This window comes from Pelophylax lessonae (genome assembly GCF_965119305.1).
Source record: "Pelophylax lessonae genome assembly, chromosome: 12".
Taxonomy (NCBI): Eukaryota; Metazoa; Chordata; class Amphibia; order Anura; family Ranidae; genus Pelophylax; species Pelophylax lessonae.
The window spans coordinates 4,753,083-4,779,846 of record NC_138779.1 but is presented as its reverse complement, the minus strand read 5'-3'; the positions used below and the strand labels follow the sequence as shown (position 1 = coordinate 4,779,846).

The 26,764-nt window shown below is 46.3% G+C and overlaps 1 protein-coding gene across 1 annotated transcript in view; it reads right to left on the bottom strand.

The window, feature by feature from the left end:
• The window catches only part of LOC309568384 (nephrocystin-4-like), a 350,057-nt gene that overhangs the window by 210,772 nt on the left and 112,521 nt on the right, over nucleotides 1-26,764 (bottom strand). Inside the window, exons 6-7 of the mRNA XM_082274044.1 lie at nucleotides 26,317-26,501; nucleotides 18,969-19,089 (exon numbers count right to left, since the gene is read on the bottom strand). Coding sequence (XP_082130170.1) covers nucleotides 18,969-19,089; nucleotides 26,317-26,501 — 306 coding nt within the window. The remainder of the gene's footprint in view (nucleotides 1-18,968; nucleotides 19,090-26,316; nucleotides 26,502-26,764) is intronic.

The window sequence follows — 26,764 nt, the reverse complement described above, 5'->3', positions numbered from 1 at the left end:
TGGTTTAACGAGTAATGGCGGCGATCTGCAATTTTTTTTCCGGGACTGCGACATTGCGGTGGACAGATCGGACCCTTCACTGACATTTTTGACACTTTTGGGGGTACCAGTGACATTACTACAGTAATCAGTGCTATACATATGCACTGTTACTGTAAAAATGACACTGGAAGGGAGGGGGTTAACTTTATTTGAGAGGGAGGGGTTAAGTGTGTCCCTAGGGGCGTGCTTCTAACTGTGATTGGATGTGGCTTGAGGTGTAAGAACAGAGATCAACGGTCCTACATAGCAGAACCGTATGATCACTATTCTTACACAGGGGAGAATGACAGGTGGCTTGTTTACATTAGCCGCCTGCCTTTCTCCCGCTGTAACGGACAATCGCGAGTGCCCGGCGGACATCGGGTCCGCCGGGTACACGCGCGGGGGGGTAGGTGAGCGAGCGGGAGCGCTCCTCCAGTGGCGAACGCTCGCTCCCTAGAGCCTCACAGGCTAGCGACGTAGACCTACGTCGCTTTGCCTGTGAGGGGCTGACCGCCGCCGTAAATAGTCGTGCAGCGGTCGGTAAGTGGTTAATGTGAAACAATGTATTTTTCTTTTGTAAACTGTGCATTTAGTATGTAATAAAATTTTGATAATTTTTATACGTTACGTTCTTTGGTCTGGTTACCTGTCTGGGAATAGTACCATAAAAATCCCTCCTCCTTTGCCCCCAGTTTCTTTCATGTTCTTGTTGTAGCTGCTGATTGTTAGTTTCCACATGACCGGGTGAAGTTCCTCTTTAGACATATAGATACTTGAATGTCCATAGCCTGACTATAAGTTCACTTTAAACTCATGAAGAAAAAGTAATAAAGTAGCAGCATCAGCTTAAACAATCGTACGCTCACTGTGTAGTTCTCTTTATTAGTTATTATAATCCCTCATTCTGAAAGTCCTTTGCAGACTTTATAGGCCACATGGTCTCTCAGCACACTCCCTCTGCTGCACATCAATCACAGACTCCCCGCGTACTCAGTACATTATGAACTGCTGCACAGACACCTCCTGGTTCCTGTGGGTTTATCTCACTTATTAAATCAAAGGAAACGTGTCCTTAGTTGCTGGGTGCCGCTCTGTCAGTGGTTTCTCATCTCTCAGTTCCTGCTGCCTGCAGCCTCTGCTGAAAATCTATGTATCTGCCATCTCTCCGGCTGGCTCGCCAATAAGTACAAACTCCACTTCCAGGGTGGATCGTTCAGCAAAAAAAAAAAAGTCAATGGTGCCAAGCAAGGTCTTCTTTTAAATAAAGAGAAAGGGGCAAAGCTCTGGCGGAGGGTAGAGACACAGAGAGAAGGGATATCGCAATTACAACCAGGCTGGGGATTGACACAAATATAAACTCAAGGGGACGCAGATGATTACACATAAGTCAGGAAGAAGGCGAGTGAGAAAAGCACCACAGGCGATGATGTTATAATGTAGTGGGGGCACAAGACACAATGTTATTGACAGTGACAGGATAACATTTAACTCTTTATGGCTCATATAGCTTTAATACATAGCTTTAATTTTAACACACATTAAAGCTTCTTTCGCTTAAACATGCTATTTTTGTGTTTTTGAGACTTCTGTGATGCTTTTCTAAAGCTTGGCAAATGCCCTGTGTGTGGTGAATTTCTATTTGTTTTAAAGTAGCTCAGTAGTACCCCCAAACGGCAGATCTCGAGCTGATTAATACCCTCATTTAGCAGATCTTTTGTTCAGTATTATCCCCAGCTCTGCTGATGCCCCACTCAGTATTGCCCAAAGTTCTGTTGATCCCATGATCAGTGGTAACCCCCAGCTCTGCTAATCCTCCACTCAGTAGTAACCCCAAGATCTGTTGATCCCCCACTCAGTAGTAACTCCAGCCCTGCTGATCTCCCAATTAGTAGTAATACCCAACTCTGCTGATCCTCTGGTTTGCTGACCCTCCTCTCTCTCCCCTCCCCACTCAGCTTCCACTATATTGCTCCTATGCTGCAGACAAAGTGTGACATCTGCTAGCTTCTCCTGCTTAGTATTCTCCCCAGCTCTGCCGATGCCCCTCTCAGTAGTGCCCCCAGTTCTGCTAATCCCATGCTCTGTGGTAACCCCCAGCTCTGCTGATTCCCTGCTCAGTGGTAACCCCCAGCTCTGCTGATCCCCCACTCACAGTAACCCCCAGCTTTGCTGATCCCCCTGTCAGTAGTAATCCCCAGCTTTGCTGACGCCCCACTCATTAGTGCCCACAGTTCTGCTGATCCCATGATCAGTGGTAACTGCCAGCTCTGCTGATCCCATGATCAGTGGTAACCCCCAGCTCTGTTAATCCTCTGCTCAGTAATAACCCCAAGCTCTGTTGATCCCCCACTTAGTAGTAACCCCAGCCCTGTTGATCTCCCAATTAGTAGTAATCATCAACTCTGATGATCCTCTGGTTTGTTGATTCTCCTCTCTCTCCCATCCCCGCTCAGCTCCCGCTATAGTGCTCCTATGCTACAGACAAAGTGTGACATCTGCTAGCTTCTACTGCTTAATATTATCCCCAGCTCTGCCGATGCCCCTCTCAGTAGTTCCCCAGGTCTGCTAATCCCATGCTTCATGGTAACCCCCAGCTCTGCTGATCCCCTGCTCAGTGCTAACCCCATCTCTGCTGATCCCCCACTCACAGTAACGCCAAGCTTTGCAGATCCCCCTGTCAGTAGTAATCCCCAGCTCTGCTGATCCTCTGGTTTGCTGATCCTTCTCTCTCTACGATCTCCGCTCACCTCACGGTATATTGCTCCCATCCTGCACACAACGTGTGACATCTGCTAGCTTCTCCTGCTTCGGTCCTCCAGCTCTGCTGATCCTCTGCCGCTCAGTCCTCCATCTCTAGTCCCAAATCACCTTCCGCTATAGCAGTCCCCACTTGCACACCGTGTGTGCTGCCCGCTAGTTGCTCTGCTCCAGTCCAGACCCCATTCACCTTCCTGCTGCTCTACGCTGCACGCCAGATGTGACATCTGCACCAGACATTTCCAGAATATATACACATGAACCGGAAGTGACTGTTCATGATGACTTTCTAGTTCCCTTGTTCGTTTCCCAGTGCATCCTGGGAAATCTCATACCTGCAATACCTCCAAAACAAAGTGAAGATAAGGCTGAATAAAAGCCCCTCAATAGCTGCAGGTGCTGTTGCGAGCATTGTCATAGACTTTTATGGAGGCTTTGAAGACGCTTTGAAGCAGCAAGAAAGCGACATGGGGTATCATTTTTGATGCAAAGCAAACACAACATGTGACCAGGACTGTAAGATAACAATTTTAAATAGTGACAGGAGCTTTTATTGGCATTCAGAGTACTTTAAAAAAGTGTGTCCAATGTCACATTTTGAAGGCTAAATATAAGTTCCTTAAAGTGATACTAAAGTCATGTTTTTTATTTTAGTTAAAAATAACAAACATGTTATACTTACCTGCTCTGTGTAATGGGTTTGCACAGAGCATCCCGGATCCTCCTCTTCTCAGGTCCCACTTCGGCACTCCTGGCCCTTCCCTCCTGATGAGTGCCCCCACAGTAAGCAGCTTGCTAAGGGAGCACCCGAGCCGAGCTGCAGCTCCCAGTGTGTCAAGGTATTACCTTGCCCTCCTGTTGGCAGACATCTTGGGACATGTGCAAACTGCTGCCTCTTATAAACTCTGATTGCATCATCACATGCCTGCTGCCTGGGAGTCGCACAGTCATGATGCTGCACACCTGACTATATCACCTGATGGGTTGCAGTCCTTGCCCTTGTGTTTGTGCTCCAAGGTGCATCTCTGCTAGCAGTCTTCTGTTCTCTGTTTTACTGTGTGTATGACCTGGCTTGGCTGGCAACTCTCCTGGCTCTTGACCCCGCATCGGCGGACGACCCGGCATGGGCAGACGACCCGGCATGGGCAGACGACCCGGCATTGGCAGACGACCCGCTTCTGGACTCGATCCTGGCTTGTTCCTGCTCTCACTTCCTCACTATTGCTGTGTGTAACTTTCACACAAACCAGTCAATATACACTTATTGGGATTTGTTTGTTTTTTGTTTTTTTACCAAAGACATGTAGCAGAATACATTTTGGCCTAAATTTATGAAGAAATTTGATTTTATTGGATATGTTTTATAAAAGAAAGTAGAAAATACATTTTTTTTTGGTCAACAATTTCAGTCTTTTTCCATTTATATAGAGATAAAAAAAAACCCAGTGGTGATCAAATACCACCAGAAGAAAGCTCTATTTGTGTGAAAAAAAAAAAGATATCAATTTTATTCGGGTACAGTGTTGCATGACCGTGCAGTTACCAGTTAAAATAACACAGTGCTGAATAGCAAAAAATGGCCTGGTCATGAAGGGAGCAAATTGGTTAAATATTGATGTATTATTACCCACTTTCGGACCGCCCGCCGCCAAAAAACTGCGGCAGGCTGGCTCTCCTTAGCAAACCGCCGTAGGTATACATTGGTCGTGTGCCTGCAGCAAGGGGGCACGCTCCTGCCCCCACTCGGCAGCGGGGACTCCGATGCACGGAGAAGGTGGCTCCGATTGCTGCCTGTCCCCCGCGATCACTCCACTCTGAGAGAGAAGGACGGTCAGTTGTTGTAAACACATCCGACCGTCCTTCTCTCTGGAATGATCACAGGGCCCTGTGATCCTTCTGTATAGGAACACAAGTCTCTGTGATCTTTTCACAAGCCCCGCCCCAATACAGTTAGAATCACGCCCCTAGGTACACATTTAACCTTTTGATCGCCCCTGGGATAACCCCTTCCCTGCCAATGCCATTATTACAGTAACAGTGCATATTTTTAGCACTGATTACTGTAGTAATGTCACTGGTCCCCCCAAAAATGTCAAAAATGTCAGTTAGGGGTCCGATCTGTCCGCAGCAAGGTCGCAGTCCCGCTAAAAGTCGCATCTCGCCCCTATTACTAGTAAAAAAAAATAATGAATTAATAAAATGACATAAATCTTTCCCGTAGTTAGTAGACGCGATAACTTTTGCACAAACCAATCAAAATACGCTTATTGCGATTTTTATTTTACCAAAAATATGTAGCAGAAAACAAATTGGCCTAAAATGTAAAATATGGCATGGTCAGGAATTTAGATTTTTTTCAATTTTTTTTTGAGAATGTTAAATAGCAGAATATGAAAAATATATATTTTTTTTTTCAGAATTGTCGCTATTTTTTTGTTTATAGTGAAAAAAATAAAAATCACACAGGTGATCAAATATCACCAAAAAAAAGCTCTGTTTGTGGGGAAAAAAGGACATCAATTTTATTTTGGTAAATTGTTGCACGACCGCGCAATTGTCCGTTAAATTCACGCAGTCCCGAATTGCAAAATATGGCCTGGTCATTAAGGGGGTGAAGTCTTCCGGTCTTAAAGTGGTTAAAAAGATTTTTTTTTTGTCAAAGACATGTAGCTAAATACATTTTGGCCTAAATATATGACAAAAATTGAATACAGTGGATATTTTTTTAACAGTCAAAGTAGAAAATGTAAATTTTTCGCAAAATTTTCGCTCTTTTTTTATTAATATCGCAAAAAATAAAAAGCGCAGAGGTGATCAAATACCACCAAAAGAAAGCTCTGTTTGTGGGGAAAAAAGGACGTAAATTTAGTTTAGGTACAGCATCGCACAACCAAGCAATTGTCAGTTAAAGTCGCGCAGTGCCAAGTTGAAAAAAGTGGCCTGGATGTTAAGCAGGAAAATCCTCCGGTCTTAAAGTGGTTAATTACAGAGCTGCAATATATATTTTTTATTTGCCCGGAGTTGAGCTTTAAGAGCAGTGATGAAATGCAGCGGACAGAGAAGACCTCCTCTTACCAGTAATACCTGTTCATCTCAGGCTGTACTGCGGAAGTGGATTTGCAAGTAAATGAGAGTGCAAGGATCCAAAAACATGCTAAAATGTGTCTGAGAAGTAATCATCACCATCCCCCGACATGTTACACAGTTTCCCAACAAGCTGAGATCGCACATGTCGCAGTGTTATCTGGTGCTACATAAGAGAGCATTCTACGGAACCGTACGTTATACAGCTATCTAGGCCACGGGGAAGAGAGGAGTGTCACTTAACCACTTCAGCTCTGGAAGGTTTTACCCCCTTAGCCACTTAAGCCCGGAGGATTTGGCTGCTCAAAGACCAGGCCCCTATTTTGTGATTCGGCACTGCGTGACTTTAACAGACAATTGCGCGGTCGTGCGACGCTGTACCCAAATGAATTTGACGTCCTTTTTTTCCCACAAACAGAGATTTCTTTTGGTGGTATTTGATCACCTCTGCGATTTTTACTTTTTGCGCTATAAACAAAAAAAGAGCGACAATTTTGAAAAAATAACAATATTTTTCACATTTTTATATGAAATTCTGAAAAAAAAATGTAAAAATCAATTTTTTTTTACATTTTAGGCCAATTTGTTTTCTGCTACATATTTTTGGCAAAAAAAAAAAATCGCAATAAGCATTGTTTGATTGGTTTGCACAAAAGTTATTGCGTTTACTAACTACGGGAAAGATTTTTGTAATTTTTATTGTTTTTTTTTTTAACTAGTAATGGCGGAGATCTGCAAGTTTTTTTGCGGGACTGCGACATTGTGACGGACAGATCGGACCCCTGACTGACATTTTTGACACTTTTGGGGGTACCAGTGACAATTATACAGTAATCAGTGCTATACATATGCACTGTTACTGCAAAAATGACACTGGCAGGGAAGGGGTTATTTTAATTGGTGATCAAAGGGTTAAGTGTGTCCCTAGGGGCGTGATCCTAACTGGTAGGGGGCGTGGCTAGTGAAGTAATCACAGAGACATGAGATCCTACATAGCAGGATTGCAAAGCCTCTGTCATTACACCAGGGAGAATGACAGACGGTTGTGTTTACATCAGCCGTCTGTCTTTCTCCCTCTCTTGAGAGAGATTGCGAGTGGCCGGCGGCCATCGGAGCTACCAGTCACACGCGCTGTGCTCTCCCCTACAGGATCAAGGGCGAGCGATGTACCCATACGTTACTTTGCCTGTAGGGGGCTGACTGCCGCAGTATATAGTCGTGCGGCGGTCGGCAAGTGGTTAATGACCAGGCCATTTTTTGCGATTTGGCACTGCATTATTTTAATGAAAAATTGCGTGCTCGTGCGACGCTGTACACAAATACATTTGATGTCCTTTTTTTCCCCCACAAACAGAGCTTTCTTTTGGTGGTATTTGATCACCTGTGCGATTTTTAGATTTTGCGCTATAAACAAAAAAAGAGCGACAATTTTGACAAAAAAAAAAAAAAAACAATATTTTTCACTTTCTGCTATAAAACATTCCCAATAAAAAAAAAATAAATTTTTTTTTCATCATTTTAGGCCAATTTTTATTCTGCTACATATTTTTTGGTAAAAAAAAATCCCAATAAGTGTATATTGATTGGTTTGCGCAAAAGTTATTACATCTACAAACTAGGGGAAAGATTTATGTCATTTATATTGATTTTTTTACTAGTAATGGCGGTGATCAGCGATTTCTAGCGGGATTGCGACATTGCGGCGAACAGATTGCACACCCAAGTGACATTTTTGACACTTTTGGGTGGACCGGTGACATTTTTTACTTTCTGCTATAAAACATTCCCAATCAAAAAAATTTAAAAAATCGAATTTTTTTAAAGTGGAGTTCGGGGCACAGAATCATTTTTTCAGTGAACATACCCCCGGGACAGTCAGGGCTAGTACATTCCACAATGGATAGCCTCTGATCTGTCCCGGTTCGCACTTACCTGCAAGATGAAATACTCACTTATAAATTTTCTTCTCCAGTGCTGCCATCTCTGTTGTGGGCAGCTGAAGCCGGCGCCATCCTCTTCTGCGTCTTCTTCTCCCAGAATGCGCCTGCACTGGCCCCTCTCGTCACTTCCGGTGCGGCGCCGCATTCCTCCCCAGCTTCTGGGCATGCCCAGAAGCTGTTTAGCAGGGAATGCGGCGTCGCCCCGGAAGTGATGAGCGGGGCCGGTGCCATCGCATTGATTCCTGGGAGCGATGACGTTCAGCTCCCAGGAATCATTGCAAGACAGGAAGTGACGGCGGAGCCGCGGCCACAGAGGGAGGAAGTGAAGAATAGGTGAGTATTTTCTATCTACAATTACAAGGTAAGTAAAAAAAAAATATATACCTAACTATCCAATTCCTTTTCAGGTGAAGAAGATCCAGCGATTTTGTGCCCGGAACTCCACTTTAATCAGTTTAGGCCAATTTGTATTCTGCTATATATTTTTGGTTAAAAAAAATCTTAAAAAGCGTATTTTAATTGGTTTGCGCAAAAGTTATAGCGTTTACAAACTACGGGATAGATTTTTGGGAATTTTTATCTATTTTTTTGTTTTTATTAGTAATGACAGCGATCTTTAGCGGGACTGTGACATTGCGGCGGACAGATCGGGCCCCTAACTGACATTTTTGACACTTTTTGGGGACCAGTGACATTACTATAGTAATCAGTGCAAAATAATATGCACTGTTATTGTATAAATGACACTGGCAGGGAAGGGGTTAACACTGGGGGAGATCAAAGGGGTTAATGTGTACCTAAATGTGCTTACTGACTGTGTGGGGGAAGGGCTATGTGACAAAATGAGGGAGCAAATACTGATACAGAAAAACACAAGTCAAAGCCATTGGCAGGTCTGAAGAACAAATCAGGCAAATAAGGAGAACTCATGAGCAACAAGCATATGGACAGCAGAGTACAAGTGATGTAGAGCAGTGTTCCCCAACCCCCGGGCCGTGGACCGGTACCGGTCCATGGATCAAACGGTACCGGGCCGCCCAAGGAACTTTAAATTATTTTACTGTCTCGGCAGTGGCAGCCGTTGGGTTGGGGGCGCCGGGATGCAGAGCAGTGCGCCCCGAGCCCACCTATTGTGTGACAATAGCAAATGAAAATTCACTATTGTCACACGGATCCTCCTCCTGGCCAATCAGGAAGCGGGTCCTCCGGCTTCCTTATTGGCCGAAAGGCAAACCCCATGCCATTGGCCGAGGAGGAGGCGGGAGGACTGAGGACTCGAGGAGACGCGGGGGAATGAGGAGAAGCCGCCGCTGCCTGAGGTAAGTGCACTGGTCTCGCGGGGGGGCACGCTGGCATCTCTGCATTGAAAGGGGGAACGCTGGTATCTCTGCATTGAAAGGGGGAACGCTGGCATCTCTACATTGAAAGGGGGAACGCTGGCATCTCTGCATTGAAAGGGGGGCACACTGGCATCTCTGCATTGAAAGGGGGAATGCTGGCATCTCTGCATTGAAAGGGGGAACGCTGGCATCTCTACATTGAAAGGGGGAACGTGGCATCTCTGCATTGAAAGGGGACACACTGATCTCTGTGCATTGAAAGGGGGCACGCTGGTCTCTGTGCATTGAAAGGGGGCACGCTGGTCTCTGTGCATTGAAAGGGGGCACGCTGGTCTCTGTTCATTGAAAGGGGGCACGCTGGTCTCTGTGCATTGAAAGGGGGCATGCTGGTCTCTGTGCATTGAAAGGGGGAACGCTGGTATCTCTGCATTGAAAGGGGGAACGCTGGCATCTCTGCATTGAAAGGGGGAACGCTGGCATCTCTGCATTGAAAGGGGGGCACGCTGGCATCTCTGCATTGAAAGGGGGAACGCTGGCATCTCTGCATTGAAAGGGGGAACGCTGGCATCTCTGCATTGAAAGGGGGAACGCTGGCATCTCTGCATTGAAAGGGGGGCACACTGGCATCTCTGCATTGAAAGGGGGAATGCTGGCATCTCTGCATTGAAAGGGGGAACGCTGGCATCTCTACATTGAAAGGGGGAACGTGGCATCTCTGCATTGAAAGGGGACACACTGATCTCTGTGCATTGAAAGGGGGCACGCTGGTCTCTGTGCATTGAAAGGGGGCACGCTGGTCTCTGTGCATTGAAAGGGGGCACGCTGGTCTCTGTTCATTGAAAGGGGGCACGCTGGTCTTTGTGCATTGAAAGGGGGCACGCTGGTCTCTGTGCATTGAAAGGGGGCACGCTGGTCTCTGTGCATTGAAAGGGGGCACGCTGGTCTCTGTGCATTGAAAGGGGGCACGCTGGTCTCTGTGCATTGAAAGGGGGCACGCTGGTCTCTGTTCATTGAAAGGGGGCACGCTGGTCTCTGTGCATTGAAAGGGGGCATGCTGGTCTCTGTGCATTGAAAGGGGGCACGCTGGTATCTCTGCATTGAAACGGGGAATAAATAAAAAAAAGCGGGCCACTGAAAAATGATCAAACGTTTACCGGTACGCGGCGATAAAAAGGTTGGGGAGCACTGATGTAGAGCATATCAAAAGCACATCTGGGGGCCGCATAGGTGTGTAATAATCAACGAGGAGAGCATGTGTGCAAGTCCTGAAGCCACCTGTCCCATATCTTGTGGTAGCGTTGTAGGGAACCCCTATTAGTATAGATATCTTTCTTATAAGACAGGGACTGGTTAACATCCGTTATCCACATGGCGAGATCAGGGTAAGCAGGCTGAATCCAGGTACGAGCAATACGCTTCTTGGCGCTAAATATTAATTGAGGAATTTAGTACTGTGTTTATCAATGTCTTCATCAGGAAATATTCCCAATAGACAAAGCTTGGGGTCTAGTGAGGCAGGAGAGCCCATGCGATCATGTAAGAACTGCATCACCTGTGCCCAAAAGCCCCTAATACGAGGACAATGCCATATCAGGTGTCCAAACATACCCGGGGAAAGTAGGCACTTAGGACAGGTATGGCTCCGGGACCAGTCAAATCGGGCCAGTCTGTCTAGGGAGAGATAGGATCTATGAGTTATGTATATTTGGGTCAATCTATCAGAAAGTTTTGGAGAGACCAGTGTGCAAGTTTCCAGAGCATCGCTCCAGTCGTCATCATCAAAGGTCACCAGCATCTATAGTCCAGGAAGGGCAAATGCTATAAGCCAAGGTTTTAGTAGTCAGCAATTCGTACAAAAGGGATATACGTTTACGGGAGTCAGAACCGGTTATAACGTCCAGGAGGTCAACAGTGGGCAACACAGGGTAGAGACCAGCAAATTGCGTATACAGGGCATGTCGAAGTTGGTAGTATCGGAAAAACATGATAGGTGGGAGGTGAAAATCCACCCCCGCATCTGGGTAAAGGTTTTAATCGCACCATCGTGCAGAACATGGGAGAGACAGAGAACCTCCTTGGGCTTGGACATCCACAGGCCAGGGTCAGGCAATGGAAGCAATTCCGGTATGTGCCAAAGGGGGGTCATAGCATGCAGCCGGGGGTCACCCGTTTTGGAGAGGCCAGGTCCCAAATTTTCCTATAATGAAAAGAGATACCACCACGCGTAGGGGAGCCCGAGGGTCCCCCTAGACCCCGAAGGATATCACAAAAAGGGTGAGGACCCGAAGCAACTATGGGATGACAAACTAAGGCCATGTATCTACGGGCATCGAGATTATTAACATGAAAGAAATGAGATAACTGGGCTGCTAAATAATACGCACCAAAATCGGGCACCGCCATACCCCCCAGCTTAGTGGGCAAGGCTTTGTATTTGTAAACTGTATCACATGGGAATATAGACTAAGCCACTCCTTGTACGCGGTTACAGTGCAGTCTGCACTCACTGAATAACAGCTCTCAAGGCACAGGGAAAGTAAAGGCAGAGGTAAGGGTGCTGTGATGCACTTGTGCAATCACTGTAGATCACTAACTGCTAGAAGAAAACAGGAGTGATTCTGCCTTCTCATACAGAATCAGCTCTGCCTGCCCCTCCCCCTCCAGTGTCCATTCACAGAAGGCTTTGTATTTGTAAATGGGTTCACAAAATACAAAATGACTGGGCAGGAGAAAGGGTGGGCAAGACAGAATGGCTTCACACAACTCTGCAGCTGCAAGAGCTGAAACCAGAAGGTCCAGCGTCAGAGCGCTGAAAGTATAACAGCTGTATTCCCGGGGCTCAGTAAAAATGTAAATTAAAGAGATCAGTCCAGGAGGGGGCATGCTCCTCGTTGGACTTGACCCATAGTAATTCAGAACTTTTTTAAAAGTGGATGAATTCCTGGAGTTCAGTTTTATCCCACTCAAGGCTTGTCTGATTCTAGTAATTTGTGATGTATATAATCATTTGTGCCGCCTGGCAGTGAAGAAACTGTATCACATGGGGATATAGAGTAAGCCACTCCTTGGGTGTGGCTACAGTGCAGTCTGCACTCACTGAATAACAGCTCTCAAGGCACATGGAAAGTAAAGGCAGAGGTAAGGGTGCTGTGATGCACTTGTGCAATCACTGTAGATCACTAACTGCTAGAAGAAAACAGGAGTGATTCTGCTTTCTCATACAGTGTCAGCCCTGCCTGCCGGTCCTCTCCAGTGTCCATTCACAGAAGGCTTTGTATTTTTAAATGGGTTCACAAAATATAAAATGACTGGGCAGGAGAAAGGGAGGGCCGGACAGAATGGCTTCACACAACTCTGCAGCTGCAAGAGCTGAGACCAGAAGGTCCAGCGTCAGAGCGCTGAAAGTATAGTAACAGCTGTATTCCTGGGGCTCAGTAAAAATGTAAATTAAAGAGATCAGTCCAGGGGCATGCTCCTCGTTGGACTTGACCCATAGTAATCCAGAACATTTTAGATCACTGTAGATCACTAACTGCTAGAAGAAAACAGGAGTGATTCTGCTTTCTCATACAGAATCAGCTCTGCCTGCCCCTCCCCCTCCAGTGTCCATTCACAGAAGGCTTTGTATTTGTAAATGGGTTCACATAACACAACTGCCGCTCACTGAATATTTTCTCTTTTTTCCCACCATTCTCTGTAAAAACCAGAGAGATGGTTGTGTGTAAAAATCACAGAAATACTCAGACCAGCCCGTCTGCCACCAACAACCATGCCATGTTCAAAGTCACTACAATCCCCTTTCTTCCCCATTCTGATGCTCAGTTTCTTCAGCAAGTTGCCTTCACCACGTCTAGATGCCTAAATGCATGACTACATGATAGTTTGTTTATTTATTTCTTCTTTTAATAGAAGTATTGTGATGAATTGTCTTTTTTTCAGTATGTTGGTTGAGGGTTTTTCAGCTGCAGATGAGAGGCATCTTCTGGCAAATTGATCTGAGGTGTGATAATTACCCCTAATTGTCTCCAGTTGTTATGTTGCCTTCATATGCAGCCATCCCACCAACATTCTATGTGTGGTTATGACTAAGCGATCTACAGTATCGTGAAAGGCATCAACCTTTTGCATGTTCCTGTGATGTACTGTCAAAGCTTTTACCTGTGGTGAGGAATAAATACTTTGATGTTTTCATCAAGATCCTGAGTACGGTCATTTTTCTTTTTGACTGTGCATTGAGTTGCTGCCATGTGGTTGGCTGATTAGCAATTTGTGTTACCAAGCGAATGAACAGGTGTGCCTAATAAAGTGGCCGGTGAGCAGGGACGGCCTGTCCATTGGGGGGCGCAGGAGCGCCGCCCCTCCATCCATGTGTCTGGCCCACTAATCTACATGCAGGGCGCCGGACGCATGGATTCCAATAGGGGATTTTTTTTTTTTAAGCACGTGATTACAGCCAGAGGCTCTAATAGGCTTAAAAAAAGGGTGGGTCCAGGGCGCAGAGCACTGCACCCTAAACCCACCATGTTGTGTGACAATAGCAAATGAATATTCGCTATTGTCACACTGACTCTCCTCCCAGCCAATCAGGAAGGAAGGGTTGTGAGACCCCTTTCCCGATTAGCCAAAAGGAGAAGCGATCTTACTGGCCAGTGGCCAGGAAGAGGGAGGAGACACACGGCTGGAGGAGAAGGACAGCGGCTCAGCCATCCAGCACTCCCTGGCTTGGACAAAAGGAGGACAGGAGGCAGACCGTTGGGGGGGGGGGGGGAGGATCACCTGCCAACTGACTGACCGACCGACCGAGGGGGGTCGGGCATTGGTTCCCCCCCCCCCCGAATTACCGAGCACCAGCCGCCACTGCCGGTGAGTGTAGATCAATGCACTAATGTAAATTTACTCTCAGTGTCAATCAATGTATCAATCAGAATTGTATTATTTTGTCAGTTGCACTCCTAAATATCTCGCTAAATCTGTAGTCCTCCTTTAACTGTTTCAGAGTCCTCCAATTTAATGACAGCGAAGCGATCTTTTCAGATTGGAAATGTCACAATGAAGAACGCTGTAAAAGGCAGAAGCAATTTTATTCCCCATAAAAGAGGTTTTTTTATAAAAAAAAAAAAGGAAAGCACAAACAGGAAAGTATTTTTCTTGCCTCCTCGTTAAATAACGCACTTAAAAATGTTAAGAGAAGCAGAAACATTTATTGAAAGTCAGACTGATAAATCTAACCGGCGCTGCAAAGAAAAGAGCAGAATATAATCAAGTCCAGGGATTCTTCCAGATACTGAGGGGGGGAGGGGGGATAATAGGAGAGGGGTGATTGAAAACTACTTGTGTGTAAAGTACAGAAAGTGGCATGGAGGAAATCAGAACCCCCCACCATTATTGAGGGTCCAGCTTATCTCCGCCAGCAGATGGGAGGCAGCGGAAACTGCAACTTTATAGACAATAACAATTCACACATGGAGTCTATAGGCAGCCAGCTGGGGAATCTAAAGAAGGACTCCACTGAGTATTGCTTGCATCCCAACTGGTAATATATCATCACCCCAATGTTCCCTCTAATTTTTTAATGTGCTGAGCAAATAAAAAAATTTCTGAGCGCAAACCTTTAGACTGAGCAATTTCACCAAAAATCCTGAGTGGATTCACGTCGTCAAAGGCTATCAGCGCAAAAAATTGTGATTACTCCAAAAATCAATCTAAAATACAAATGGTGCTACAAATCATATAGTGAATATAAATTGTGCCAGCCACTAGATGGAGCTGATGACACCAGGGGTTAATATATTCTATTTGGCCACTAGATGGAGCTGGTGACACCAGGAGTTATCTATTCTATTTGGCCACTAGATGGCGCTGATGACACCGGGGGTTAATATATTCTATTTGGCCACTAGATGGAGCTGGTGACACCAGGAGTTATCTATTCTATTTGGCCACTAGATGGCGCTGATGACACCGGGGGGTAATATATTCTATTTGGCCACTAGATGGCGCTGGTGACATCAGGAGTTATCTTTTCTATTTGGCCACTAGATGGCGCTGGTATTACTCATATTTATCATAACATGTGAAGTGCACAATCCAAACAATTAAAATCAAAAATATATAATCCTTAGATAACTGTCCTCTCACCAGTCACGGGTCTGTCACAGCCTGTATCTTAGTATAGAGATCCACGGTCCCAGGAGACTCCAGCCAGCCTCTCCCCGATCACAGAAGGCACAATGCAGGCGCATTTCCAGCCAGGAAGAGAGACGGCATGCAGCACGCAGGCTCCGCCCCTACGTTACGCCGGCGCATACCAAGCGTTGACTTCTTCGGTAGGGGTCACTAAATTCAGACCGCGCAGCCGCAGACGACGTGAAGGTAGTGACTCACTACCTTCACGTCATCTGCGGCTGCGCGGTCTCGATTTCTGCTGTGCGGGACCTTCAATTAGACTGCGCGTCCGCGCATGCGCACAGCTTAAAGGGAACATTGATCATCACCCCAATGTTTTCTGACTTAAAGTGGAACTAAACATTCCCAAATGTGGCAAATACCCAAAGAGTTGGAAATACCAGACCACCTGACCTGCCTTCTAAAAAAAACCTGTATGCAAGTCAAGAGGCAACAGTTCTGTAGCTCCCTCCAAGGTGGGAGAGTATAGTTTCTCCTTTCTCCTTACCAGGATTGCCAGGTAAATTTATATTGCTCTCTGCCTAACAGAGAGCAGATGAATCATGATGTCTGCTCATTGTGCTCAGGTACATCTCAGTTTGTCTGAAATGCTTCCCAATGGTTTAATAGAGAGGCATATAAGACAGTGGGAGGAAACCTGACAAGTAAGGGCACAGGCATTGTTACAGCCCTGGTGATTGACAGAGGAAAGTGCCTCGGTGCATGCTGGGTGACTGTATAAATGCCAAGAGCACATGTGCTCGGGGTCTTTTAGATTGCGAGCGCTGCCACTCTTCTATAGAAGCTGCCATGCGGCCTCAGGTGGTCGACCCGAGGGCCTGGGATTTAGAGAGGAGCTGAACCCAGAGGTTCTGCAGAGCTGAATGGGAGGGAGACCCTGAAGAGGATCTGATTCTCCTGACAGTGAGCACAGACCTGTGTCATGGGGCCTGCCTTGAGAGGGCCACCCCCTTCTGCTACAAGAGTCAGTAGACAGGTGTCAGTCAAAGGGATGCTAGAGTATAAAAGAAGAAAATGGTCGCACACCACCATAGAATCCAATGAAGAAAAATTCCTTTATTCACATAAGTGGTATAAGGTACAGCAGGGTAGGACAGTAGACGTGTTTCACACGACTGCTACGTGCTTTTTCACTACCAACTGAACAAGCACGTAGAAGTCGTGTGAAACGCGTCTACTGTCCTACCCTGCTGTACCTTGTACCTCTTATGTGAATAAAGGAATTTTTCTTCATTGGTTTCCATGGTGGTGTGTGACCATTTTCTTATTTACTGCTTCTCCTGGTGGTGAGCCGAGGTTCAGCATCCACCTTGAATCGTGGACTTTGACTAGCCTGAGCGGTGTTATCTCTCTTCATTGAAGGGGATGCTAGAGGGCAGCGCTGCTGATAGGGGGGACCACCAGTCCTCCTGTAGGGGGCCCGGACACACAGGGGGGCCCCGACAGCATGGGGAATCGGTGCGGTCGGGAGGAGGGGCAATTACAGAACAAATCCCCGTGCGGCTCTCTGCAGCAACTGAAAGCCAGTGTTCTCCCCCTCCTGCCAGCTTTCAGCTGCTGCGGGGAGAAACACAGACACAGGGCATCATACCTGTAATTACTTCTCCGACACTGATCCCCCCTCCCTGTTCTGCCTGCTTCTGATCCTCCCCCTTCTTGTGTGTCCCCTTTTCATGTGGCCCTCTCCCCCTCCCACAGCACTGTAGGCTTCCCTGTCCTGTAAAAAAATATAAATGTATACAAAAAATATATATATTGATTAAACATTGTAATAAATAATTTAAAATAATTGTAAAATAAAATAATTGTAAACATTTAAAAAAAATTGAATTTTTTTTTTAAATGTAAAAAACAATTATAAAAGGGTTCTCTGTTATGTTTGTGCCCGCTAATAATGATTTTAGTGTATTTTTTGTGAAAGTACTGTCTTGAACTGTTTGGGGGTGGGGGGGGGGGGCTGCCAGGTAGGCTGTATGGGGCCCCATGATTTCTAACAGCAGCCCTGCTAGAGGGTATCCTGAAGATAATGTAGTTGCATTAAGTCTATTGCTATGGAGAGCATAAGGACTTAAAGTCTTCCATACAGGTGGCAGTATGGTAAAAGCAGTGTGACTGCTTCTACAAATAACCCGGTGAGGCCAAGTGAGAGTTGTCCTTATATACTGCGAATAGTTCAAGTTGGAGCATCCCACTATTCCCCAATGGCGGCTGGTGCTCTGTAATTCGGGGGGGGGGCGTCAAACCAATGCGCACCCCCCCCTCCCCGTTGGTCGGTCAGTCAGTCAGTTGGCAGGCGACATATCCCCCCCCCCCCAATGGTCTGCATCCTTACCTCCTCCTTCCTCCTGTCCGAGTCGGGGAGTGCTGGATGGCTGAGCCGCTGTCCTTCTCCTCCAGCCGTGTGTCTCCTCCCTCTTCCTGGCCACTGGCCAAGATCGCTTCTACTTTTGGCCAATCCAGAAAGGGGTCTCACAACCCTCTTCCTGATTGGCTAGGAGGAGAGTCAGTGTGACAATAGCGAATATTCATTCGCTATTGTCACACAACTGGGTGGGCTCAGGGCGCAGTGCTCTGCGCCCCGAGCCCACCCTTTTTTGAAGCCTATTAGAGCCTCTGGCTCTAATCATGTGCTTAAAAAAAAAAAAAATCCCCATTGGAATCTATGCCTCCGGCGCCCTGCATGTAGATTAGGGACGCATGGATGGGGGGGGGGGGGGGAGCAGCGCCCCCTGCGCCCCCAATGGATGGGCCACCCCTGCTATTCCCTTCTCCCATCCAAGTTCCACAATAAATACAAAACCAAATCTGGACTGTTTATTGAGTACCGCGCAACTGCAGGTAATCAGAGGAGACCCAAGAAGTCATCACACAGCAAGCCCTACAGGGATAGTGCTACAGTTAGAGCAGGACATGGAATAACTGACTGCTTGAAAATTGAGAAAGGAGTGCGGCAAGCAGTGCTGGGACAAGAACATCCAGTACCCAGGGCAATGATGCCAAATCACACCCCTCCCCCTTTCATTAGGTGAGAGCTCATGAGGATGATGGGGAGAGAGAGCACAGACCGCACCTCCTCCCGGCTCTACCCTCCTCTCCTTGTCACTTCCAGCACTGAGCTGACAGAAGTAGGGATGCCGCTGTCACTATTTCTGTCAACCTTACAGTAAAAGGAACTTGTGGTGCCCCCATACCTACAATACACACTGCGCCCAGGGCAGCCGCCTCGTCTGTCCACCCCCTGTCCTGGCCCTGGCGGCAAAAAATGTATTTTGTCACTCTACTTATTTAACTTATATGCAGAGTACATCATACGAAATGCCAGGATTGACGAATCACAAGCCGGAATTAAGATCGCAGGGAGAAATATCAACAACCTGAGATATGAAGACGATACCACACTATTTTGTTGCCGCGATTTTGACTGGACTTGAAGCAATGCCTATGTCTTTGGACCTCAAAACACATTAAAAAGCGGACAAAAGTAGTGAACCAACTACTTTGAAGTTGTTGCGACTTGAAGTCATACAGATATGAACGGTACTCATTGGAAATCATGCAACTTTGCCGTCCCAAATCGCAGGATCGCACAGGTGTGAAAGGGGCCATAGAGTGGAGGATACAACATATTTTACAGTACCTTGCTGCCAACTCCGCTGGGCACAGTGAAGACATACTCCAGTAGGAAGACGATGGCGAATCTGCGGTCATTGACCATCTCAGGCAGACGTATGCGGCTCCTCAATACCAGCGCGGCAGAACTGCGGGAAGACAAAGCTTGCGTTACGTCTCCTTCACTTGGCATCACCCACACGGCTCATCCTCCCCTCCCCCTATCACAGCTCAGTCAGGTCTAAAGCTGTCACCTATCACAGGAAAGGAAGAGACGCTCTTCTCTGCCTTGAAGGCTTTTCATTTTTTTTGGCATTTTTCTTGTTCCTTTCCAGCAATGTGTCATCGTGTTTAAAAACCAAGAAATAGAATTTATGTTTCCGTTTTCTTTTTGATGAAACAAAAAAAAACGAAATTTACAGCCCAACTGAACTTTCGGTATAAATCAGCTAAAATACATTTCAGGTGCAATAAAATGAAGTGTAAAAATTGTTACAGCTTGTCTTCTTTAACCATTCAGCTCCGGAAAGGTTTTACCCCCCCCCCTTAACCACTTGCCGACCGCCGCACGACTATTTACTGCGGCAGTCAGCCCCCTACAGGCAAAGTGACGTAGTTGTACGTCGCTCGCCCCCCGAGCGCTACCACCCCCCCCCCCCGCTCGTTCACTGCCTTCCCCGCACGTGTGAGCGGCGGCTCCGATGTCCGCCAGCCACTCGCGATCTCCCGCAGGAGAGGGAGAAAGGCAGACAGCTGATGTAAACAAAGCCGTCTGTCTTTCTCCCTGGTGTAAACAAAGCCGTCTGTCATTCTCCCTAATGTAAACACAGCCATCTGTCATTCTCCCTGATGTAAACACAGCCGTCTGTCATTCTCCCTGATGTAAACACAGCCGTCTGTCACTCTCCCTGATGTAAACAAAGCCATCTGTCATTCTCCCTGATGTAAACAAAGCCGTCTGTCATTCTCCCTGATGTAAACACAGCCGTCTGTCATTCTCCCTGATGTAAACAAAGCCGTCTGTCATTCTCCCTGATGTAAACAAAGGCGTCTGTCATTCTCCCTGATGTAAACACAGCCGTCTGTCATTCTCCCTGATGTAAACACAGCCGCCTGTCATTCTCCCTGATGTAAACACAGCCATCTGTCTTTCTCCCTGATGTATACAAAGCCGTCTGTCATTCTCCCTGATGTAAACACAGTCGTCTGTCATTCTCCCTGATGTAAACACAGCTGTCTGTCATTCTCCCTGATGTAAACAAAGCCGTCTGTCATTCTCCCTGATGTAAACAAAGCCGTCTGTCATTCTCTTTGATGTAAACAAAGCCGTCTGTCATTCTCCCTGATGTAAACACAGCCGTCTGTCATTCTCCCTGATGTAAACACAGCCGTCTGTCATTCTCCCTGATGTAAACACAGCCGTCTGTCATTCTCCCTGATGTAAACACAGCCGTCTGTCATTCTCCCTGTTGTAAACACAGCCGTCTGTCATTCTCCCTGATGTAAACACAGCCGTATGTCATTCTCCCTGATGTAAACAAAGCCGTCTGTCATTCTCCCTGTTGTAAACACAGCCGTCTGTCATTCTCCCTGTTGTAAACACAGCCGTCTGTCATTCTCACTGAAGTAATGACAGAGGCTATGCGATCCTGCTATGTAGGATCGTATGTCTCTGTGATTACTTCACTAGCCACACCCCCTAACAGAATCATGCCCCTAGGGACACACTTAACCCCTTGATCACCAATAAAGTTAACCCCTTCCCTGCCTTCCTTTTACAGTAACAGTGCATATGTATAGCACTGATTACTGTAGTAATGTCACTGGTACCCCCAAAAGTGTCAAAAATGTCATTCAGGGGTCCGATCTGTCCGCCGCAATGTCGCAGTCCCACAAAAAAAAAAAATAGCAGATCGCCGCCAATACTAGTTAAAAAAAAATAATAAAAATGACATAAATCTTTCCCGTAGTTAGTAAACACAATAACTTTTGTGCAAACCAATCAAAATACGCTTATTGCGATTTTTTTTTTACCAAAAATATGTAGCAGAAAACAAATTGGCATAAAATGTAAAAAAAAAATCAGATTTTTACAATTTTTATTGAGAATTTCTTATAAAAAAATGTGAAAAATATTGTTATTTTTTCAAAATTGTCGCTGTTTTTTTGTTTATTGCGCAAAAAAATAAAAATCGCACAGGTGATCAAATACCACCAAAAGAAAGCTCTGTTTATGGGAAAAAAAGGACGTCATTTAATTTGGGTACAGCATCGCACGACCGCGCAATTGTCTGTTAAAGTCACGCAGTGCCGAATCGCAAAATAGGGCCTGGTCTTTGAGCAGCCAAATCCTCCGGGGCTTAAGTGGTTAATGACCAGGCCATTTTTTGCAATTCAGCACTGCGTTACTTTAACTAACAATTGCATGGTGCGACGCTGTACCCAAATTCAATTTATGTCATTTTTTCCCCACAAGTAGAGCTTTCTTTTGGCGGTATTTGTGTAACTCTGCAGTTTTTTTTTTTTTTTTTGTGCTATAAACAATTTAAAAAAGATTTATAATTTTTTACTTTCTGCTAAAAAACATCCAATAAAAAAAAAAAAATCAAATTTCTTCATCAATTTAGGCCAATATGTATTCTGTTACATGTTTTTGGTAAAAAAAAAAAAAAAAATCTCAATAGGCGTATATGGATTGGAACCGAAAGGCGTCTGACGTCAGCAGCAGGAAACTGGCAAGATGGCCAGGTGACACTCCTTCTTCAACTGAGACTTCAACTGAAGAAGGAGTGGGCATGCCCTGCCCGGGCCCTCGCTCAGACTCCGAAATGCGTCTTGAAGCTCCCTCAGCCATCTTGCCAGTTTCCTGCTGCTGACGTCAGACGCCTTCCGGTTCCTTCCACGGCCGCATCTTTCTGATTGCCCAGACGCACACAGCCAGCTGGTCTGGCGCTCTGTACCTGAGGCACCCTGGATTCTTTGGACCCCTCTCACCATCGTGGAACCGTTTTGGACCTGACAGATGCTTTTATCCTTACTTTAATGTAAGTTACTACGTATTGATTTCATAATAAATCATAATCTTGCACTCAAGTGGCGCTCTTCCCTCCTCCTTTGTACCTTTTTTAGGCGTCATGCGTCCCGCGATGTTTTTTGCGCGATGTTACCGCGATTCGGCAGGAGGAAATGGCGGCAATATCGCACAGCGTTTGGGGTGCTATTGCAAATCACGGGGAACGCACATGCGTCCCGCAATTTGCAATGATTTCCGGATCACAGGCAGAATCGCTGTGATTCTGCCCGCAATCGCTACGCTGACATGTGAATGTAGCCTTACTGTATAAATGACATTGGCAGGGAAGGGGTTAATACTGGGGGTGATCAAGGGGTTAAGTGTGAGCCTAATTATGCTTACTGACCGTGAGAGGGCTCTGTGCCAGGCACACAGAGATCAGGGTTTCAGCTTAGCTGAGACAAACGATCTCACTGTGTCTGTCTGACAGAAGAGCCACCTACTTTGTTTACATAGGCAGGCGGCTCTCCTGTCAAGTTTCTCCAAAGATTGTGGGAGGCCGGCGGTGATCGAGCCCGCTCCTCCCGTGGTCCAGCTCCTGCTGTGTCTAATCACAAGATCTACGTGATTATGCACAGCCGAGCCGCCCTGCCACAGTAAATCTGCATGGGGCGGTCGGCAAGTGGTTAGCCACTTTGCCGACCGCCGAACGTACATTTACTGCAGCAGGTCGGCTCTATTGTGAAAAATCACGTACCTGTACGTCATTTCCTATAATAACCACTAGGTGGCACGCATAGCCGCCGGAGGTGCTATCGCGTGCTGATTGGACAGAGGAGAAGGCAATTAGCGCGTCCGGCGGACCCGATGTCCGATGGCCACCAGCGATCGTTCCCGAGAGAGGCAAATCCGCGGTCTGCCTTTGTAAACAAGGCAGATCACTGTTCTGATAGGGGAGAAGATGGAGATCTTGTGTTCCTGCTAAGCAGGAACATGAATCTCTGTCTTCCCCAAATCAGAGCACCTCCCCCACACAGTTAGCAAGCAACCCCTAGGGCAGTGATGGTGAACCTCGGCACCCCAGATGTTTAACTACATTTCCCATGGTGCTCAATTACAATGCAGAGTGCATGAGCATCATGGGAATTGTAGTTTCAAAACATCTGGGGTGCCAAGGTTCATCACTGCCCTAGGGACACATTTAACCCTTTGATCGCCCCTGATGTTAACCCCTTCCCTTCCAGTGTCATTATTACAGTGACAGTGCATATTTTTAGCACTGATTACTGTAGTAATGTCACTGGTCCCCCCAAAAGTGTCAGTTAGTGTCTGATTTGTCCGTGCAATGTCGCAGTCCCGCTAAAATCTGCTGATCACCGCGATTACTAGTAAAAAAATAAAAATACCATAAAAATAATCCCTAGTTTGCAGACGCTGTAACTTTTGCGCAAACCAATTAATATACGCTTATTGGAATTTTTTTTATCAAAAATATGTAGCAGAATACCTATTGGCCTAAATTGATGAAGAAATTAGATTTTTTACATTTTTTACTGGATGGGTTTTATAGCAGAATGTAAAAAATATTGTTTTTTTTTTTTTTAATTGTCGGTCTTTGTTTGTTTCAAGTGCAAAAAATAAAAAAATCGCAAATACCACCAAAAGAAATCTCTATTTGTGGGAAAAAAAGGACATCAATTGTATTTGGGTACAGCGTCGCACGACCGCGTGATTGTCAGTTAAAGTAACGCAAGGCCTGGTTAAACCCTTCAGGGGCTGAAGTGGTTACAAAGCGGCCACAGCCTGAGCAGAAAAGCCTGTCCACTGCCAGCTGTTTGGAAGCAGAGGTCTCTCTACAAAGGTCCAACACTCCACCTACTGAGTCAAAGGGCAAAGGACTAATCCCCAGTATCAGCTGTGGTCTCTGATCTTTCCCTATTACTGCCTTATTGGGGTTGATTTACTAAAGGCAAATAGATTGCGCACTTTGCAAAGTGCAGCTGCTCCAGAGCTTAGTAAATTAGCAAAAGCTCTGCTGACTTTCATCATCCAATCATGTGCAAGCAAAATTGCTGTTTTATTTTCCTTGCACGATTGGGTATTCTTTGCAAAGTGAAGGTTTGCCTCATGTACAGCACCTTGAAAAAGTATTCACACCCCTTGAAATTTACCACATTTTCTCATGTTACACCCAAAAACATAAATGTATTTTATTGGAATTTTATGTGATAGACCGACACAAAGTGGCCATAATTGTGAAGTGGAAGGAAAATGATAAATGATACAAATAAATCTGTGAAAAGTGTGGCTGCATTTGTATTCACCCCCCGGAGTCAATACTTTGTAGAAGCGCCTTTCCCTGCAATTACAGCTGCAAGTCTTTTTGGGGATGTCTCTACCAGCTTTGCACATCTAGAGAGGACATTTTTGCCCATTCTTCTTTGCAGAATATCTCAAGCTCTGTCAGATTGGATGGAGAGCGTCAGCAATTTTCAAGTCTTGCCACAGATTCTCAATGTGATTTAGGTCTGGACTGTGACTGGGCCATTCTAACACATGAATATGCTTTGATGTAAACCATTCCATTGTAGCTCTGGCTGGATGTTTCGGGTCATTGTCCTGCTGGAAGGTGAACCTCCGCCCCAGTCTCAAGTCTTTTGCAGACACTAACAGGGTTTCTTCTAAGATTGCCCTGTATTTGGCTCCATCCATCTCCCCATCAACTCTGACCAGCTTCCCTGTCCCTGCTGAAGAAAAGCCTCCCCACAGCATGATGCTGCCACCACCATGTTTCACAGTTGGGATGGTGTGTTCAGGGGGATGTGCAGTGTTAGTTTTCCACCACACATAGCGTTTTGCTTTTAGGCCAAAAAGTTGAGTTTTGGTCTCATCTGAGCAGAGCTCCTTCTTCCACATGTTTGCTGTTTCCCCCACATGGCTTCTCCCAAACTGCAAACAGGACTTCTTATGGCTTTCTTCCACCAATGGCTTTCTTCTTCTCACTCTTCCATAAAGGGCAGATTTGTGGAGCGCACGACTAATAGTTGTCCTGTGGACAGATTCTCCCACCTGAGCTGTGGATCTCTGCAGCTCCTCCAAAGTTCCCATGGATCTCTTGGCGGCTTCTCTGATAAATTCTCTCCTTGCCCGGCCCCGGTCAGTTTAGGTGGATGGCCATGTCTTGGTAGGGGCCCGTCCGGTCAGTTTAGGTGGATGGCCATGTCTTGGTAGGGGCCCGTCCGGTCAGTTTAGGTGGACGGCCATGTCTTGGTAGGGGCCCGTCCGGTCAGTTTAGGTGGATGGCCATGTCTTGGTAGGGGCCCGTCCGGTCAGTTTAGGTGGACGGCCATGTCTTGGTAGGGGCCCGTCCGGTCAGTTTAGGTGGATGGCCATGTCTTGGTAGGGGCCCGTCCGGTCAGTTTAGGTGGACGGCCATGTCTTGGTAGGGGCCCGTCCGGTCAGTTTAGGTGGATGGCCATGTCTTGGTAGGGGGCCCGTCCGGTCAGTTTAGGTGGATGGCCATGTCTTGGTAGGGGCCCGTCCGGTCAGTTTAGGTGGACGGCCATGTCTTGGTAGGGTTGCAGTTGTGCCATACTCTTTCCATTTTCCCATGATGGATTGAACAGCGCTCCATGAGATGTTCAAAGCTTGGGAGATTTTTTTTATAACCTAACCCTGCTTTAAACTTCTCCAGAACTTTTTCCCTGACCTGTCTGGTGTGTTCCTTGGCCTTCATGATGCTGTTTGTTCACGAATGGCTTGTTTGCACTGAGCTTTCTGGTACGGTTCGGTACGGTACGCTATTTTTGCCGTTTCCATTATGAATGGTACCCTAATTCCGAACCGTACCGTCCCACTTTTTTGGTACCCTTTCGTTGGGGTACCACGCACATTAGTACCGTACCAACAGGGTGGAGCTACACTCTGCAGAACTTTGATTGGTTGACAGAGAATCGTCTATCACAGCTTTCCTGCTACACCACGCCTATCATGAAAGGGTACTATTGGCAGTGGAAACACAATGTGTACCGTTCCGTATCGTACCGTACCACTCAGTGGAAACGAGGCATAAGGTTCTCTAACAAACCTCTGAGGGCTTCACAGAACAGCTGTATTTATACTGAGATTAATTACACACAGGTGGACTCTATTTACTAATTAGGTGATTTCTGAAGGCAATTGGTTCCATTAGATTTTAGATAGGGGTATCAGAGTAAAGGGGGTGAATACAAATGCAGCCACACTTTTCACAGATTTATTTGTAAAGAATTTGAAAACCATTTATCATTTTTCAGACAATATATCAGAATTCTGAGATAATATCCCATAGCGCAGACAAAGATCTCTGAGTGATCAGACATACCTTGGTATTTGACTGCTGGCCTGTCTCTTCTTCAGGCTAGTGACAGAATGCCCCTTCATGGCTCTGCTCTCTGGTGTAACCACCACAACCTGAGGCGGCTGCACAAAACACCAACCATTGTGAACGCCAATGTGTAGTCTCCGCTCTTGGATGGAAACAGGAGTCCCACAGGCAACAGGAATTCCCTGGAAAGTAGGAGGCAAAACAAGAGACAGAGGATCATGGAGGACACATGAGTAGGAGAAAGAGACATGGAGGAAGAGTGAGAGATAGAGAGAGACAAAGAGGATGGGAGAGAGAGTGACATGGAAGAAGACGGAGACATGGAGGAAGAGTGACAGATAGAGAGAAAGAGAGAGCGATAAAGAGAATGGGTGAGAGAGACACACACACAGAGTAAGAGAGAGAGAAAAAGAGAGACACACACATATGGAGGAAAAGAGAGACA